We start from the raw sequence: 20,068 nt of genomic DNA, 5'->3' as shown, positions 1-20,068 counted from the left end.
TCGCAGTTGACTGTTGTGCGTTGCTCACTGCAGTGTTCTGCATAAGTGCTTCTGAACGAATTTTTAAAATACGAGCCGAGATGCAAAGGTGCCGTCAAAAGGTTGCACTAAGAAAAAATAAAAAGCGGGAAAGAAAAAACAAATGACCCGCTTTAAGTCACTGCGGCACATAACCGTCTTATCGGCTGTCGGTGGCCAGTGAAATGCCGCCTAAACTGCCGTATTCGAGAAACGTAGGTGCAGTGGTTGTGCCAACAGTTAGTGGAAGAGCACCCCTCCCCCCTTTCCCATATACATTTTCGACAGCGCCATCCGCGCATCGCTCTGACTCGGTTTCGAGGCTATTTGTCACGCGTTCGCGTGTTCCTGCTCATATTTCGCACGATAGTACACACAGGTATTTACAAATATACGTACTATTTCTAGGTACCTTACACTATTTTTCCGCATAGTCCCGACGCCAGTTTGAGCTATTTGTACCATCGCTGCACTAAACTTTAGAAATGTCGTCAATCAGCGACGCACGTGGCCTACCCGAACGCTCATTGTCTCGCGAGTCATCACGGCCGTTTTGCAAACTTACAACACCACCACCTCACACACTTCTTAAAGCGAGACACCTTTCCCAATACGTGGGCTGCATTTTCCATTGGATTTCATCGTCCCTTGCTCTACAGAAAACAAATCCGACTTCGTTCCTCGCACGCCGTGGACGTGTGAAGCACAACCGCCACCTTCAACGACTGACAGCAGCGCCGTGCCGCGAAGCTACCGGCCGATAAGGCCTGACCGGTCCAAGAAAGGTCCGCTGCAGGGAATGTATATGTTCACTTCGCATTTACATGTGTAATTAGGCTAAAGGAAATAGGGGCTAGGACTTTCTGATGCGCCCTCGTACAAAATTCCTCTTTCCTGTGGTCAACTGTACATTGGCCAAACAGGCCGATCTGGTAGCATACTCCTCTGAGAGCACAGAAATTTGTTAAATGGCGCGCCGTCCTCTTTTGCCATCCATTGCCAATTGTGCCAGCGCAGACACCACTTCGAAAACACAGTCTTTTCTTCCGTCATCCTAACGAAACCACACGAGAAATCTGGGAGACCTGTCACATCACCAAGAACGCCGCACTGTGCCTAAACCAACCATCAATTCAATTTCATTAATCGATGTCTAACATGTTCCTTGGATGTATGTTACATTTACCTCGTCTTGACATGCGCTATGCGTCCAATTTTCGAATATGTGTGTATCGTTCCACGCATGCACTAAAGATCAATTGTGAGTGAGGGTTTGTGGTGTGTGTTCCTTTTCTTCGTACAGTGTCGTTCTTCAGCTCTAAGTTTTCTTATAATGTAATACCCACTAGCCCACCTATCCATCCTAGTGGTCCTTAACTTCCCAAGCTAATTCTTTGTTAACATTCAAAATTCTGCCCCATGAGGTCCTAGTTCTAGAATGCAATATTTGTACAATTTTCTTTTGAACTGTAGCGGTAAGCTCCTGGTCAAGATTTCATAATGTCTGCCATATTCACTCCAACCTGTTTTCATTCACCTGCAAATTACGTTTTAATGATCAGGGTCTCCAGTAAGTAAGTGACCTAGATAAACGTACTCCTGCGCAGATTCTAGAAGCTGAATGCCGATCATAAATTTAGCTTCGCTTGACAGTCTATTCAACATTACCTTTGTCTTTTACGTCTTTTACACATTCTTGGTTAAAGTCATCAGTAATGTTCTGCAATATGTCCCCAACATTGCCTAAGAGGACAGTGTCATCTGCAAACGAAGATTGTTGAGATATTCTACGTTGATCTTCAATCCTAATTATTTCCAGTCTGATAACTTGAATGTTTCGCCTGAGCATGCAGTGAATAGGAATAACTGTTCTTTATGGAGGATTAAAACATGTCAAGCCGGAACTGCCACTGAGACAAAGTCGAAGTGAGTCTCAGGAGTTTCGGATACGTACACTGTGCCTGCACGTAAATATGTCAGTTCCACATAAACGAAACAATTTTTCATCTGTCAGGCTGAATGCTGCGAACATCATGGCCTTAACCTGAAGTTCCTGCCATCCTTCAGTGCAATCCATACGATATGCATTTACACCGACGAATACACACAAAGGACGTAGCTTCGTCCAAACGCACTGCACCAGTGATTACACTGTGCGCCGCCGCAAGAGCACAGCAAGACAGCGTGATTCGATTGGCGTAAATGCTGACCTTGCTGATACGATGCGTTCATCTGACCATGCTTAGCGTCTGTGCACGCTTTGCATTGTTCACTTCGCGATACCAGGCCACTGTTACCAGCTTTTTAATGCCGTCATGTTGATCTGACTACTGGTGGTGGTGACAAACTTTTATTGATGAGATGGCCAAAAGTAAAAAAAAAATTAAGAAGCAGCGTTGTGGTCGGCCTTCAGGCTGCCGGTTGTGGCGTCCACTACTGCGCAGCAGGCGCGGAGCAGCGTACGACAGTCACTTGCGGGAAGAAAATCCTCACGCCGGATTCATGAACGCCTCCTAAGGCATCCTTAAGTGAGATAAGTAAAAGATAAATACAACACCGCACGAAGCGACTGAAAGACGTGAGTGACGTCATCTTGCCCAGGATTTATGTTAGTCTGCGGTTTAGAATAAGCCCCTCATGTCAATCAATAATAATAATATTTGGGGTTTTACGTGCCAAAACCACTTTCTGATTATGAGGCACGCCGTAGTGGAGGACTCCGGAAATTTTGACCACCTGAGGTTCTTTAACGTGCACCTAAATCTAAGCACACGGGTGTTTTCGCATTTCGCCCCCATCGAAATGCGGCCGCCGTGGCCGGGATTCGATCCCGCGACCTCGTGCTCAGCAGCCCAACACCATAGCCACTGAGCAACCACGGCGGGTCTCATGTCAATCAAGACGACGATGTATGTTTTCTGCTGCAGATTTTTTTTATATTTTTTTATCGGCTGGTCTTCCAATGGCATGTTGCCTCTTACTGGACATGAAAAAAAGTTTTTGTTTCGGTGACGCAAGTCTTTGGCGATCACGCATAAGTGCTTCCATATGAGGTGGTACCCAATAGGGTTAGTTCTTTTCATACTGAACGCGCTTTATCAATTTATAACAAAGAAACCACGGCGCACGTCACATTATGTATATTGTATCATCGACTTCGTGCCTAATTGAAACTATGATCAATATAATGAAATGCGCACGCTACAGCACGGAAGAAGATAGCGAATCCTGCTACAGCAACACGTTTTGGTAATTACAAGTAGATGTTCTTAGTCATTCTTGTTTCATTTCGCATGCAGAATTACAGCCTCAAAACCTTATGAAAGAATAATCATCCGCAGACTCATAAGCGACGTAACGCTCAAACTAGAAAAGTTATGATAGCATACTGATAACACACCAATGACAAACTTGACGGTTGTCAGAGAGAGACACCACACTTCTATCTGCTACCGCCCAATAGAGTGTCATGACGAGTATAAAGAGTCAGGCAATTGCACGCTTAGAGAACCACAGCCCACTGTTTACATCTGAGCAAAAGTTGTGACCATAGAAATATTTTATTCATTGGTAAACATCATAAGAGTGTGATGAATTCTCCGAACGGGTCTGCACTGGTGAAGAAACGTGGATTTAACGAAGCGACATGAAGCTGAAGTCGCAGAGAATTGAGTGGAAAAGGCAACATGAAGTAAACGGGAAAAGGCACGTAAGAACAGTTAAAAGAAATCAGTCACGTTCATCGGATTTTCGGCAGCCATGGCATTGCACGACACGAATTTGTACTTGAATTTCAAACTGTAAATGCAGCTTTTTTACGTGAAGGTCCTGTAGCGTCTGAGAAATCGTGTGATGTGCATTCGACCAAATTTGTCGAAAAGAGGGGGCGGTATTCTTCATCCTGATAACGCCCCTGCGCATTCTGCGATGATAGTGCGTCAGTTTATGGCACACAATTACATCGCTGTACTGGAACACCCTCTCTATTTACTGGATTTAGCCCGTTGCGACTTTAACGCGAAGCTTCCTTTGCTTCGTTCCTGGACTTGCCCAGTGCTGCTGCTACCTTAGCGAATGGCTCATACGCATTCCAAGGTTTACTACCCTTACAGGTTTGCCACCTCGCGCTCGTCGTTGTATCATTGTGGTCACGCCATCATCGTGCAGTCGTCGTGCTGCAATGGTCCTTCCATCGTCGTCATTCCGTGGTAGTCATTCCCATGTCGTCATCCAGTTGTTGTCGTGCAGTCGTGCCATCGTGGTCATTGCATCGTCGTCATTCGTTCGTGGTCGCGCCTTTGTGGTCATTCTGCCGTCGTCATTCAGCGATAATCATACCGGTGTCGTCGTGCTGTAATAATCATGTCGTCGTCTTCACGCAATTACCGCCATTACGTTGTCCTCATACCGTCTTCGTCCTTCAAGCATCGTCGTGCCATTTTCGTCACGCCGTCATCGTCATTCTATCGTCCTCATAGCGTTGTGGTCCAAACGTCGTCGTCATTCCAACGTAGTCTTCACTCCACATTTGTCATTGCGTCGACGTCATGCATTCGTCTTCACGCCCTTGTTGCCATTGCGTCGCCGTCATTCTGTCATAGCCCTTCAATTCCTTCGTAGTCATTCCGTTGATGTAATACAGTCGTCGCATTGACGTCGTGGCCGTTACAGCGTAGTCATTCCAGTTTTGTCATCCCAAGTTTGTCATACATTCGTCGTCGTTCCTTCGTCGTCATGCGTGGAATCTGCAAGTTCGAGCGCCACAGTTTAGGTTTGTGTTGAGCGAGGCATTTCACAATGAAAAATGTGTCCGAGTTGATTGTGCGCTCTGTACTTGCAAATGGTCGTTAAACAAGAGCAACGTTCTTTCCAAACACAAAATTAAGCTTTGCTTAAACTGTTTGCCTCAGTGCATGGGTATACGAAACGTTTTCTTCAAGGAATGCAAACTCGCGCTCGGGGGCGATATTTGGGGATGTGACTGCAATTCTAAAGGAAACGACAACACAGCTGTAGCGCTTAACAGAAAAGGACTTCCGAGGGTGCTTCGAACAATGGAAGAGGTAGAAGCACTGCGTTACGTCTGATGGCAAATATCTTGTAAATGACCACATTAATTTATTTGAAAATTTTTGAAATTAAATTTTTAGTGTACTACATGAACTCTTCGACATACTTCCGAGACGCCACAATTTTCGTCACTCCTCCTTCGCGAGAAGCGTGTAAATTTATTTGCTATACTGGTATACTAATGCCAATATCCTTCGCTGTCTTTCCAGATTTGGATGCCAACGCTGAGAATTGCGAGTTCTTCACCTCAAGTTTCGAAGACCATGGCGGAGTGACGTATTTCAGTGCACCGGTACAAGCGGTTCACACACCATAGACGCTGGAAGGAAATCACGTGCTGCCAGTGCTTCTCATTTCTGGAATTTCGAAACTTTGAAAGGAAACTTATCACTGACTTATTAACAATGCGCAACACTGCGCATGCGTGCACATGTCCTCACTTGTTTGTTTGCTTTTCTCTTCCTGTGCCGATGTCTTCGATGACGTGAAAAATAAAGTTATTAGAAAAATGTATCTCATTTATGAAATTTTCCCTACTACTGTATTTTCTTGTTTTATTTATTCAGCTATTTCAGTTTTGTGTGATTTTACCATATAAAAGAACACTTGCCATAGAAGTGTTCCTTCCTAATAACAACCAGCAGGGACACTTTAACAAATTTGTTGGATCCCAAAATGTGCACTCTGCCATTGTATAAGTTAATTATGTTAAATAAATTTTCAAATAAACTTTCAAAAAACTTTCAAATTTTCAAAAACGATTCTGATGAGCTCATTATCTGATTTCATAATTTTTCTTTACCGCTAATTCTTATGTTAGCGTTCAGCCTGAGAAATGGAAACTTCATGCTATGTTACTGTTAATCTGCGTTTTTTTTTCATTTAAAAGCTAACGATTCTTGAAGGTCTTGTAATATATAAAATGCATTTGTTTCCCTGGGAAATAACTTAGCACTAGTGTACGGTTTTTAGTTTTTATTTGCTGTCCTTGTCTCTTGATCTAAAAAGAATACTCAATGTCAAAGCTAGCGTGGTCTATGTTTTTAAACTATGCCTGTTTAATATTAGGAAACAACGAACCTACTGTCCCCTGTAAGATAAATGAAGTTTGTGGGGTCTGATGTGGGATTCTCACACCGTACTCTTGGGACAAAGGAACGACAACACAGTAGTGCAAACAATCACAAGGGCATTTATTGCACCTTTCATACATCAATGCCTGCTAGCCGAGTTCCTATCCACAAAACATGCCGATGGGTGCGCGACAAATCTAGAAGTCCGACTCACCGCGTCCTCCCGAGCGAATATGTTCGCTCCATGCTGGATCCCAACGCCTGGTCGTTCGCGTGTATAGTCACGCGAATCGTGGCGCGTTCGAAGGCGGCCACGCGAGGCGGTCTTGCAGAAGCATCGGTCGCCGCGCGCGCGGAATGTCCGCGCTGTTCGCCGACCCGCTGGGAAAAAGGGTCGCTGCACGTGCGGCACGGCACGTCCGTCCCGCTGGCTGTCTCGAACCCCAAGAGCGAGCGCCTTGTCTCTCCCGCACCCAAGTAACCGCGCAGCAGCGCGACGCTCGCGCCATCTCTCGCACCACGCTTGTACCACTCCAACGCCGCGGCCCACGCGGCGACGCCGCACGGAGACGGGGCTATACGGGAAAACAAGCTATCAGGGGAGGCGCGAGGGTCGCGCATCCCCACAAGTTGTAAAAGTAAATACATTGATAAATTTATAGAAAAGCACGTTTTAGCCTTACTTCAACAAGCAATTTAGTACAATGTACCCTATCGTCATATCTGCTTGATAATGACTTTGAAATTTTTTGATACTTTAGAAACTCGTGTCCACGGAGGATCTCACTGTAAACTAAGAGTTAGGCTTCGAGCTGTAAATTTTCATTTGTTCCTTGTATTTTTCAGCTGGTGAATATTGAGCTATACTAGGCATTATTCTTTGAATCATTGCAGAGTTTAAGAAATCCCTGTTCCAAAAGTAGCAAGCGAAGAAGTGCTCATATTGATTCGAAAAAAAAAAGTTCAGGGCCATTGCACTTTTTGAAGGTGGATTACCAGCGAAGCTGTGTACGTGGGCTCCTTCATGGCGAACTGTCCACTGCCGCGCGTCAAACGCCATATGCATATAAATGGAAGGCGAGGCGCGACTAGTCGCTCCTCCACGATGCTGAGCGCGAGAAGATGATGAGGCACCGAGTGATATACATACCCGTGTACTGTTGCACAACGCGGCACGACACCTTTTACTAACAAATATCGACACGTAGAACAGACATGCACGCCACCGCACTCCGAGGGCACAAACTGCTTTAGCTGAGCGAAAGAGATCCTGCGTTGGTCGAGGTCCCGCAGTGCAGTAATGGTTGTATGGCCACTCAAAAACCACAAGCGGTCACACTAAATCGGTTCCCCTTAAACTCCCTCTGAAGCGTGGCCGGTGCTCCGGCGAAACATTTCAAGTTTGCGGGATCAGGGCCACATGGACGGTTCGCATTTTCACCTCGCGGTGCTGGCGGGCGGCACGCTTTCGGGACCCACACCACGCGAGAGCGGGAGGAGATAGGCAAGCGCTTAGTACGCCGACAAAGAGAGGGCGGTGCAAACGTAGACATGGCCGACGCGGGTCAGAGTGTAATATCTGTTCTTATCAGCCTAATTTCTCATACGGTAACCTAAGACATTAAACTTATTTTTGCAAGTTTTCAGAGTGCCTAAACCCTGCTTCACTTCCGCTACGAATGGGCCCAGTATTGTACTATCTTCGGGATTGGCCCACCTATGCGGTGAAATTCTCGCTTTACACCGCTCGATGTTAAAATAGTGTTAAAATCGATGTTAAAAGTGTTAAAATCGCTTGAATGTGGCCGGTAAAACTTATTTGGAAGCAGTACATTCTGCTAGCTCCATTTAATATTTATGAAGATGCCATTTACACAGCATTGACAGCACATTCTACTTTTGTGGAAATATGGCAACAAGTGTTGAAACGTTTGGAATATTGCTCACTGAAATTTATTTAGACTCTATTGTCTTGTAGTATGACGATTTATTCTAAGACACCAGACACACTCGAGGTCGCACCGGCAGTACACAAATGGTGATCACGGGCACAGCAGAGGCAAGAACGTGTTTTTTCGTTCTCTTCTTGACTAGAGTCTGTTAAACATTTGTTGGGCTACAACTGACGCCGCATTGAATGCCCATTGTGCTTTTGTTAAGGTGCAATTGAGACTCCTTAAAAATCAGCCACTTAAGTATACATGAAACTTTACAGAGCTCCTGAATCGACTGTTGATTCATTGCGGAAAAAGTGCAATCATATTCCCCCATGTCCACGCGCGAATGGTGTTTTTTTGTTTGAGCTTGCCATAACTTCAATAAAACCGCGTATACTGTCTTGAAGAACTGTTATAGCTCAGTATAGTTTTTGGGGTGTGGGCCCTGTATCTCAGTTTCGGTTAAACAGGTACAGGCACGTAATGAGTAGAAAAAGGCACAAAAATAACAAAATAAGACAGGTGTTAAAAAAATTATATGGTTATACGTGCCAAAACCCCTTTCTGATTATGAGGCACGCCGTAGTCGAGGACTCCAGAAATTTCGACCACCTGGGGTTCTTTAACCTGCACCTAAATCTAAGTACAAGGGTGTTTTCGCATTTCGCCCCCATCGAAATGCGGCCACCGTGGCCAGGATTCTATCCTGCGAATCAAGACTGGTGTATACAGCGTGTCGTACCTATCGTGCACTAAGATTTAAAATTATCCATATGCCACGCAGCTGGACAGAGCCAAGAAAATGTTGTTTGCCCTCGCTTGAAGACATTCAGATGATTTATTGCATTCCGCCTTAATACCAAATTAGTACTAATTATTTATTCCATTCCCCAAATAATAAATTTAGATGGAAAGTTTCAATGAGAAAATTGTAGAGCAACATGAAAACTCACGATAAAGCTTTCACTTGTCCAATACGTATTATATAGAAGTTTTATCCGAGCGTGAAAGAAGCCCGCAAAACATGCAAAATTTGGGGCCCCACTGGGCGCTCAATGTCAATAACTTAGAGACGTGCCGAACTACATGTGCACTTTCGGGGATCGCCTAACAGGGGGTGGCGGGGTGGGGGAGACAAAAACTCCCTGCGCGACAGATGAGGGCAGGATAACCAGCCTGTCTGGTGGGTCTGGTAACACGGTCGGCGCTCACCTGCGTACCATAATTGCAAAACGTCGACGGGGGGCTGCTGTCGGAGAACTTGACCGATGCTGAGAAACGGTCTGTACCTGACAGCTCCTCCTCGCCTCGGAAATTCGCAATGGCCGGTGAACCCAATTTGGCGGCCACGTAGAACACTGATGACGCTTGTAGTACCCTGCCAACGAGCTTTGTGTGACGAATTCAGGATCATGTGCACTGAAGAACGTGCGTCAAACAAACGGAACAACAAAGCCTTGCCCTACGTGCAAGCACAGGTTCTCGACCCTTAACTCGCCAGGCTCCTACTATATTGTCACGTGGTAGTGACGGTGAAGAAGCAGTACGGTGGAATATAAAACTAGCTTTTATTGGGCGAACCTGTGCCCACAAAACAGGCTACACTTATAGCACAACGATAGCGGCGAACACGGTCGGCTATCGTCGGAAATGTGATCAGCGGGTCAAGCGCGTCGGCTTTTATAGAGCAGTCGTCGAATGTTCCAGACTAATCGTTCGGACCCGCGTGCCTTCCACAAAGTTCTACACCATTCGCGTTACGCGATGAAATCAGATAACACAAGGTTCGGCGACAACAGACAGCCGGGTAGAAGCATCGATAACATTCCAGAAATGTCGGATACATGCAGACGCGTCCCTCGTTGTGTGATTACATTTGTTAATCGGCGTGGTCGCCCGATAAAGATAAGTACACGTGTCAATACCCCCCTCTTAAAAAGCATCAACCCGATGCTGCAAACAAACGAAGGTAATAAACAAAAGCACTCGTAGCAAAGAAAAGAAAAAATGGCGAAGTTCGTCAGCGTCCGTAAAAGGGTTTAAGGCGCACCACGTGGACCACTTCAGATCGTACGCGGCGCCGCTGTGAATGCGAAATGCCGTCTCGCACGACCTCATAGTCCAGAGCGCCAATACGTCGGATGACCTTGTAGGGTCCGAAATAGCGTCGGAGTATTTTCTCACTGAGTCCTCGTCGACGTAACGGGGTCCAGACCCAAACACAGTCGCCAGGTTGGTACTCGACGAAGCGTCGTCGGAGGTTGTAGTACCGGCTGTCGGTCCTCTGCTGGCTCTTGATTCGCAGGCGGGCGAGCTGTCGGGCTTCTTCGGCGCCCTGGAGATAACTAGCGACGTCAACAGTCTCTTCGTCAGTTACGTGCGGCAGCATGGCGTCAAGCGTCGTCGTCGGGTTCCTGCCGAAAACCAGCTTAAACGGCATGATCTGTGTTGTTTCTTGCACCGCCGTGTTGTACGCAAAGGTTACGTACGGCAGGACTGCGTCCCACGTCTTGTGTTCGACGTCGACGTACGTTGCTAGCATGTCGGCGAGGGTCTTGTTCAGGCGCTCCGTGAGACCATTCGTCTGCGGATGGTAGGCAGTTGTCCTCCTGTGGCTTGTCTAGCTGTACTGCAGAATGGCTTGGGTGAGCTCTGCTGTAAAAGCCGTTCCTCTGTCGCTGATGAGGACTTCTGGGGCACCATGTCGCAGCAGGATGTTCTCCACAAAAACTTTCGCCACTTCGGCTGCGCTGCCTTTTGGTAGAGCTTTAGTTTCAGCAAAACGGGTGAGATAGTCCGTCGCCACGACGATCCACTTATTCCCGGATGTTTATATCGGAAACGGCCCCAACAAATCCATCCCAATCTGCTGGAATGGTCGGCGAGGAGGCTCGATCGGCTGTAGTAATCCTGCTGGCCTTGTCGGTGGTGTCTTGCGTCATTGACAGTCTCGGAATGTCTTGACGCAACGGGCGACGTCGGCGGTCAGAAGCAGCCAGTAATACCTTTCCTGTATTCTAAACAGCGTCCGGGAGAATCCTAGGTGCCCAGCGGTTGGATCGTCGTGTAGCTCGTGCAGTATTTCTGGACGCAACGCTGACGGTACAACAAGAAGGTAGCTGGAGCGGACTGGTGAGAAGTTCTTCTTCAAGAGCAGGTTGTTTTGTACCGTGAACGAAGACAACGCGCGCTTAAATGCCCTAGGGACAACGTCGGTGTTCCCTTCCAAATACTCGACGAGGCCTTTTAGCTCCGGGTTGGCTCGTTGCTGTTTAGTGAAGTCTTCCGCGCTTATTATCCCAAGGAAGGCGTCGTCGTCCTCTTCGTCTTGCGGCGGGGGATCGATGGGGGCCCGCGATAAGCAGTCGGCGTCGGAGTGTTTTCTTCCGGACTTGTATATTACCGTGACGTCATATTCTTGTAGTCTGAAGCTCCACCGCGCCAGCTAGCTAGCCAACACAATGCGTGATGGTCACTGACTACTTTGAATGGCCTGCCATAGAGGTAAGGGCAGAATTTAGCTGTAGCCCAAATGATGGCGAGGCATTCCTTTTCAGTCGTAGAATAGTTGCTTTCCGCTTTTGATAGCGACCGGCTAGCATACGATATCACCCTTTCAAGTCCTTCTTTCCTCTGGACTAGGACGGCACCGAGGCCTAGGCTACTGGCGTGAGTGTGGATTTCGGTATCGGCGTCCTCGTCGAAGTGTGCAAGTACCGGCGGCGACTGCATGCGTCGTTTGAGTTCTTGAAATGCCTTGGCCTGAGGCGTTTCCCACTTGAACGCGACATCACATTTGGTTAGATGTGTTAGCGGCTCCGCGATGCGTGAAAAGTCCTTAAAAAAGCGCGTATAGTAGGCACACATGCCAAGGAATCTACGCCCTGCCTTCTTGTCGGTTGGCTGCGGGAACTTTGCGATGGCAGCTGTCTTCTGTGGGTCGGGGCGTACTCCTGATTTGCTGATCACGTGGCCTAGGAACAAAAGCTCATCGTAAGCGAAACGGCACTTTTCCGGCTTCAGAGTGAGCCCTGATGACTTGATGGCTTCTAACACTGTCGCAAGACGCCTAAGGTGATCGTCGAAATTTCCGGCGAAGACAACGACGTCATCCAGGTAAACAAGGCACGTTTGCCACTTTAGTCCGGCTAACACCGTGTCCATGACGCGCTGAAACGTTGCAGGCGCCGAGCACAGTCCCAATGGCATGACCTTGAACTCGTAGAGGCCGTCTGGCGTGATGAAGGCAGTCTTTTCGCGATCTCTCTCATCGACTTCTATTTGCCAGTAGCCAGACTTAAGGTCCATCGACGAGAAGAATTTAGCGTTGCAGAGCCGATCCAATGCGTCGTCTATCCGTGGAAGGGGGTACACATCCTTCTTCGTGATCTTGCTCAGTCGACGATAATCGACGCAGAAGTGTAGGGTTCCGTCCTTTTTCTTTACCAGGACTACAGGAGAGGCCCACGGGCTTTTCGACGGCTGGATGATGTCGTCGCGCAGCATTTCGTCGACTTGTTGCCTAATAGCTTCACGTTCTCGCGTCGAAACTCGGTAAGGGCTCTGGCGGAGTGGTCGAGCGCTCTCTTCGGTTATTATGCGATGCTTTGCTACTGGTGTTTGTCCAATCCTCGATGACGTCGAAAAGCAGTCTTTGTATCGTCGGAGAAGACTTCTGATCTGTTGCTGCTTACTCGTAGGAAGACTTGGATTCACGTCGAAGTTTGGTTCGGGGATAATGCTCATCGGGGTAGATGCGGCTGAATCCGAGAGGACAAAGGCATTGCTGGTTTCCACAATTTCTTCGATGTATGCGATTGTCATGCCCTTGTTGATGTGCTTGAACTCTTGGCTGAAGTTGGTTAGCATAACTTCCACTTGCCCTCCATGGAGTCGAGCGATCCCTCTTGCGACGCAAATTTCACGGTCGAGCAGTAGATGTTGGTCGCCCTCAATGACGCCTTCTACGTCAGCGGGTGTTTCAGTGTCGACGGAAATAATAATGCTGGAACGCGGCGGGATGCTCACTTGATCTTCGAGCACACTCAAGGCGTGGTGACTACGACAGCTCTCCGGCGGTATCGCTTCATCTTGTGACAGTGTTATCGATTTCGACTTCAGGTCGATGACTGCGCCATGTTGATTCAGGATGTCCATACCGATAATGGCGTCTCGTGAACACTGCTGGAGGATAACGAAGGTGGCAGGGTAAGTCCGGTCATGAATGGTAATTCTTGCCGTGCAGATTCCAGTCGGCGTAATGAGGTGCCCTCCAGCGGTCCGAATTTGGGGGCCCTGCCATGCAGTCTTAACCATCTTCAACTGGGCGGCGATGTGTCCACTCATTACGGAGTAATCGGCCCCTGTGTCGACTAAGGCAGTGACTGCGTGGCCGTCGAGAAGCACGTCGAGGTCGGTGGTTCCTTGTCTGGCGTTGCAGTTAGGTCGTGGCGTCGGATCACGGCTGCGTCGTGTTGAACTGAAGTTGGAACGTCGCGTCGTCGAATCGTCGTTCGTCGGTGTAGTCTTGCCTTCCTGACTTCGTCGGGACGGCGGCGTGTCGTTGTTATGTCGTCGAGATCGTTTCTTCGTCATCTTCGTCGGCGGCGGAGGATCCTCGTCAGTTCGACGAACATAAACCGCACCTCCATCGGTTGCTGCTTTTAGTTTTCCGGATATGGGCTCGCTGACCGGCCCCGGGCTGGGCCAGTGTATGGTCGGCGCTGCGGCGACAGGTAGCGGCCTGGTGATGGCGAACGCCACGGTCGTCGAGGGCTCCACTGAGTAGCGGCGAGGTAGTCGGCGATGTCACGAGGTCGTTCACCTTCCCTCGGGTGCTGTGCGTTGACGGCGAAGCCTCGCAATCCCAGGTCGCGGTATGGGCATCGGCGGTACACATGGCCAGCTTCGCCGCAGTGGTAGCAGAGCGGGCGGTGGTCGGGGGCGCGCCAAATGTCCGGCTTCCTCGCGTAGGTGCGCTGGGCGACGGGTGGGCGTGCTGGCGGCGGCGGCGGTGGACGACGGAATTGCGGCGTTACACGGCCCTGGCGTTGTCGCGGAGGGGGAGCTTGACGGCGTGCGACGGCGGCGTAAGTCATCGCTTCTGGCTGGGGCTGCGGTAATTGTGGCTGCACCTCAGGAACTCCTAGCGATCGATGCACCTCTTCTTTCACGATGTCGGCGATCGAGGCCACTTGAGGCTGCGACGATGGCAAGACCTTGCGCAGTTCTTCGCGCACAATGGCCCTGATGGTCTCGCAGAGATCGTCCGTGGCCAGTGATTGAATTCCGGAGTAGCTTGTTGGCTTGGTGCGTCGGTCGAATTGCCGGTTCCGCAATTCCAGTGTCTTCTCGATGCTCGTCGCCTCACGAAGAAACTCGTCGACGGTCTTCGGTGGGCTTCTTACCATACCGGCGAAAAGTTCCTCTTTTACACCACGCATCAGTAGACGTACTTTCTTCTTCTCGGACATTTCGGTGTCGGCGTGGCGGAACAGATGGCTCATATCCTCAGTGAAGATCGCGATCGTCTCATTCGGCAGCTGCGCTCTTGTCTCCAGTAGAGCTTGGGCTCGCTCTTTTCGCACGACGCTTTGAAATGTTTGCAGGAAGCCGCTTCGGAAGAGGTCCCACGTCGTCAAGGTGGCTTCTCGATTCTCGAACCACGTGTTGGCGGCGTCCACCAATGCGAAATAGACATGTCGTAGCTTGTCGTCGCTTGCCCAGTTAAACGTAGCGACCCTCTCATACGTTTCCAGCCAGGTTTCCGGGTCCTCAAATGTGGAACCGCGGAACGTCGGTGGTTCCCTGGGCTGCTGCAGCACGATAGGGCACGCTGGGGCTGCCATTGGGGTTGCCTTGGCTACAACCTTCTTGGTCTTCTCAGGTAGAAGTCTGTGCTCCGGGGGCACCTGTTGAAGACGGTGGTTTGCTCGGTGGTCCGGGACTACGTTGGTGTTCTGTTTGCGGTCTGGGCTGAGATCACGGCTTGTCGGGGGCGTCCCGTACATGAACGAAAAGCACCTCCACCAGATGTCACGTGGTAGTGACGGTGAAAAAAGAAGCAGTACGGTGGAATACAAAACTAGCTTTTATTGGGCGAACCTGGGCGCACAAAACAGGCTACACTTATAGCACAACGATAGCGGCGAACACGGTCGGCGATCGTCGGAACTCTGATCAGCGGGTCAAGCGCGTCGGCTTTTATAGAGCAGTCGTCGAATGTTCCAGACTAATCGTTCGGACCCTCGTGCCTTCCACAAAGTTCTTCCATAGAGAAAGAAATTTCAACAAGAGCGGACACTCCCATAGAGCCCAGCGGCCGAATTGACTGTAGCACACCAAGCGGATGTTGTTGACTTCTTCCGCTTTCGGTTTTGGGCGCGCGCGTTTTGAACACCAGTTGGTACACGCCACGCCGGCTCCGCTGCTCGGCGCGGCATTCATTTTTTTTTTTTCGCTTCTGCTTAACCTCGCGTGGCCTTGGCGTGGAATCGTTTCATTATTAAGTAGAAATGATTGCGATTGACCTTTACAAGACTGCGCCGAATCTGTCAGGCGCAATTTCATAAAGAAAACGAAAGAAGTCTTCTGAAATGATTAAATGTTGATTTTGCTCTATATAAATGCTCGTTCCGGGCTTCTTCTGCATTCATCCAAAGTTGTGGCACCAGGTAAGCAGCAGTCGTTGCCGTATGATGCTCCACCGGATGCCATCAACTGAAAGAAAGTAAATTACAAGCAGGTATCATTTCGGTATATTGACCTAACAGGAGTATTGCGTGTAGAGGCGAAACGTGCTTAAGTGGTGAATGAGCGGCATTACAAATAAATTCACTTTTACGTACATTTCGCAGCAAAGACTCCTCCCAAACAATGCCATAAAATCTTAACATCCGATTTTCAAGCACCCCTCCTTTCCCGGGCATTATTTCCTGCACTTTAAGCGCACAAATACACGGGTGACTGCGCGTTTCCAAAACAACTTGGCCTCAGTCGACACGATGGTGCGCCAAGTACACAAAGGTGGCTGCAACACAGGCTCAGCCAGACCATGTTACACGCTCGCAGAATGCCTTCTAATCGCACTCAAGTCAGACTCGTGGGTGCAAGGCCTGTTTTCAGTCGCTCAGAATACATAAATGTCATGTTCTTGAGCTCCTCCGTGTTATCTTTTACGCGTCCTGCCGGCGCATGCAACACTCCCGTTTTATCACTCTCGGCAATTGCTCGTCGCGTTTTCGAGAAGCGTGAGTACCGAAATAAGGTATATGTTGTTGCAGGGCTATAAATTGCGTCACAAACTTGTCCCACTAAAATTCAGTACACGCAAAACTAACTCACTTTGGCCGGCTTGCTTTTTTGCTAACAGCTTCCCAACCCCAGGCGCGGCGAGCAAGCCTCAAGATATCCCAAAACGTTACCAAATAAATTACAATACTTTTTCGGGTCAGAGAATGCGTCACGAACTTCTACCAGTAGTCAGTACACGCGAAACTAACTGCGGCACACAGCCGAGCTGCTTTTCGCTAACTGCGTCAATAAGCCGGGCGCGGCAACCGTGCTTCTAAACTACCCCAAATATAACGACGTTAGTTACAATAATATTGGGGGCCACAGAATGCGCGAAAACGTGTCTGTCTTAGGCGCTACGACGTAGTACACGCATCGCAAATGCGTCACACGGCCGAGCCGGTTTTCGCTTACTGCGTCAATAAGCCGGGCGCGGCAAGCGTGTCCAAAAACTACCGAAATAAGTTACAGTAATGTAGGGGCTCATAGAAAGCGTCAAAAACATCTCCCAGGATGAGGCATTAACTCAAATTCACTGCGCCAGGACGGCGGAGCTGTTTTTCGCCACTCGAACTAAGCCTAAATGTGCTTAAAATGCGCCGCACACTGTCAAACACAATTTCTCACCTTGCCGTAGTCCAGTAGTGCCGTGTCGAAATGCAGACGATACACAAGAGAAGCATAGAGAAGGCCGGGAGCCCCAAAAAATGGGCTATATCCAAAACAGACGGGTCGCCGAGCACGTGAGCTTCGCACGTACGACCGGCCTCGCTCATTCCTGCGGCTTGTCTGGCGCATGACGTATGCACGCGCGTCTGGCGTGCCGCTAGCTTGTTGCTAGGCAACGCAACAAAAAGTTGCAAAGTATAAGTTTATTTACACACAAAACTTTTTCACTTTTAGTGAAAAAGAATAAAAAAATAAAACGTTGTCTGGAAGTTTATTTCACATTCTTTTTTTCTGATGCTCGCGTCAACTAACGGATGTTGTTGAAACTAGGCGTGACGTGTTTCCTGTTGCCAGTTTTTGAAGAGTGTCCCCTCTTGTTGAATTTCTTTCTCTATGTACATGCAGGCGCGTCCCTCGCTGTGAGATTACATTTGTTAAGCGGCGTGGTCGCCCGATAAAGATAAGTACTACACGTGTCAATATCAAACTCAACCCTGGGATTTTTACTTTGTCAGTTTTGACAAAGCAGATCCAAACACTTTTCTAAACAGCTTTCCAGATCTCCTCGAATACCGACAAGACCAGAATGATGTTGCCGTTGTAAAAGAATCGGAACAATTCTAAGCAAATAATGAAAACAGTCATTATAACTATCCACAAGCAAACATTTGAAGCCACGAGGATGTTTTCCCTCGCATAATCAATACACATACCTCATTATTCAAAGGAACGACAATAATACGTTGGTGTACCGAAACAACCGGCTCAAACCATCTGCGTTCGTATTTAACTTACCCTTTTTGTAACGGACGCTGTAGTTATATTCCTGGAGAATTAGACTCCCTCTGAGCAAGCGTCCCTTCTCAGGGTACATGTGTCTGAGCCAGGTGAGAGAACAGTGGTCGGTTTTGAAGGTGATCATTGCTCCATACATATAACAAGACAATTTCTGGACAGCCCAAACTAAGCAGGTACATTCTTTTTTCTTAGGCGCTGTACGCCTCCTCTCTGCACGTTCATTTTCGGCCATCACACTGTCCCGGATGCTCCTCCGCGTCTTCGCCCACCTGGTGGAGGATGACTCCCAACCTTTGGTGACAAGCGTCGCACTGCGCGATGAATTCATTAGAATAATCCGTGGTCCCAACTACTGCTCCTGAGCTCAGAAGCCTTTTCAGATCCTGAAATGCGCTTTTATTTGCCTCATTCCATCGAACCTTTCGGGCTCCCCTTTTCGGAGGGTGTCTGTCAGGGGTCATGCTACCTGGGAGATAATTGGAATATACAGCTGGTAATATCCTACGAGCCCCACCATGACCCTGACATACACCTTAATTCACGCTTGAGGAAAGTTAGCGATAGGTCCCATCTTTAGTTCGGAGAGCCGCCGCATTCCTTGTCCTATGACATGGCCTAGATCGGTAACTTGCAGGCACCCGAAGCTACACTTTTCGGCCTTTACCGTCACATTCGCGTCTTGTAGACGGGCCAGCACTTTTCTAGGTACTACATGTGTTTGTTCAGGCTGTCGGAGAAGATGGCCACATAATCTAAATAGGAAATCGCAAAATCTAGTAGGTGTTTCAAAACAACATTCATCAGCTTGGAAAAGCTAAACAGCGCGTTATCTAGCAGCAAACTTAACAATATAGGTCGAAATGTGCCAAGCATGGACGTAAACGCTGCGTAGCGACTTCAGCTTTCTGACATGGACACCTGCAAGTTCCGCCTAAATAAATCGATTGTTGAAATGTACTAGGCTCCGCCCACCCGTTCAACTTATTCTTCTATGTTAGGTATAGGGTAAATTTGGTCTCTTGTAATTACATTTAATTTCCTATAGTCGGCGCTAGGACGTGGCTCTTTCCCGCTCGCCTCTACGAGAATCATCGGGGAAATGAAATCACTGTCTGCTGGCTCAATGATTCCTAACTCAAGCATTCGTTTGATCTCCACTTCCATTATTTTTTGCTGACGAGGTGAGACACGGTAGAGTTTGGATCGGACCGGCTCGTCTCATGTCAATTCAACCTCATTAATAATGAGTGTTGCTCCCGCCTGCCGGCTACTGAAGCATTGGCGAAATTGCCGAAAGTGTTTCCGGAGTTCGCTTACATGATCAGCAACGAGACCCAGTCGGTTTACAGACAAATTCAGATTGTCCTCTATGGAGCATTTCGCGTCCGTCACTGTCATTAAAACTGGAAGTTCGACCACTACTTCTTCCGACGCGTTTATCGCCATGTTGGCTATCTCCTCGGTTCTAAAATAAGATTTCATTAAATTACAGTGGTAAGTGATTCATTTATTCAATTTTCCGAGAACCTCTAGGGCGTAGTCAGTCTCCGAGGTCTTTTCAGTAACCTTTACGGGTCCATCCCACTGTACTTCAAGTTTGTTTTTTCGCGAAGGCCTTAGAATCGTGACCTTTACACTTACATTAAATGTTCGCCTGCGCGCATTTCTGTCATAGTACGCCTTCGCGTCTTCCTGGGCCTCTTTTAGGTTTTTTTCACCAGTTCTTGCGAAACACTTGAAGGATCAAGCAATTTTAAAACATAACTCGCCACTCACCGTCTGGCTTTCTCCTGTTCCTTCCCGCATTTCCCCTAACATCCTGAGGTGGGAACGGATCGTTCCACCGTACACCAGCTCGGAAGGAGTGAACCCCGTTTCTTTGTGTGCGAGCGTTCTCGACGCGAACAGATTTGCGGGCATACAGACCTCTCAGTCTGCTTTGTGTTCATGGTCTAATGCACGTAACACTCTTTTAAGCATCGAGTGCACCTTCGCAACGCTGTTTGACTGTGGATGACTGTAAGATCGTTTTTCGCTAAGCAAACGGCCACCATAAACGTCGGACAAATCAGAAGCAGAAAGCACAGGCTAGGCTACATCGGCACCCCACAAGGATCCGTGCTTTCGGCGCTTCTTTTCAACATCTCAATGCACGATCTCTTCAACAAACTCTCGAAAGTCTCGGAAGTAGGGCACGCGATTTACGTTGAC

At 48.4% G+C, this 20,068-nt stretch overlaps 1 protein-coding gene and 1 pseudogene across 3 annotated transcripts in view; both read left to right on the top strand.

The window, feature by feature from the left end:
* Positions 1-5,653, top strand: part of LOC139052201 (usherin-like) — a 165,868-nt gene extending 160,215 nt beyond the window's left edge. For all 3 annotated transcript variants that reach the window (XM_070529284.1, XM_070529282.1, XM_070529283.1), the window contains one exon: positions 5,298-5,653. In XM_070529284.1, the coding sequence (XP_070385385.1) occupies positions 5,298-5,404 (107 nt within the window). In that variant the 3' untranslated portion in view covers positions 5,405-5,653. The remainder of the gene's footprint in view (positions 1-5,297) is intronic.
* Positions 5,654-7,712: 2,059 nt separating this feature from the next.
* LOC139052203 (U2 spliceosomal RNA) lies at positions 7,713-7,883 on the top strand (annotated as a pseudogene).
* The last annotated feature ends 12,185 nt before the right edge of the window (positions 7,884-20,068 follow it).

Source organism: Dermacentor albipictus, unplaced genomic scaffold (assembly GCF_038994185.2).
Source record: "Dermacentor albipictus isolate Rhodes 1998 colony unplaced genomic scaffold, USDA_Dalb.pri_finalv2 scaffold_19, whole genome shotgun sequence".
In the NCBI taxonomy this organism is placed as follows: domain Eukaryota; kingdom Metazoa; phylum Arthropoda; class Arachnida; order Ixodida; family Ixodidae; genus Dermacentor; species Dermacentor albipictus.
This window is presented reverse-complemented; position numbering and strand designations above follow the sequence as displayed.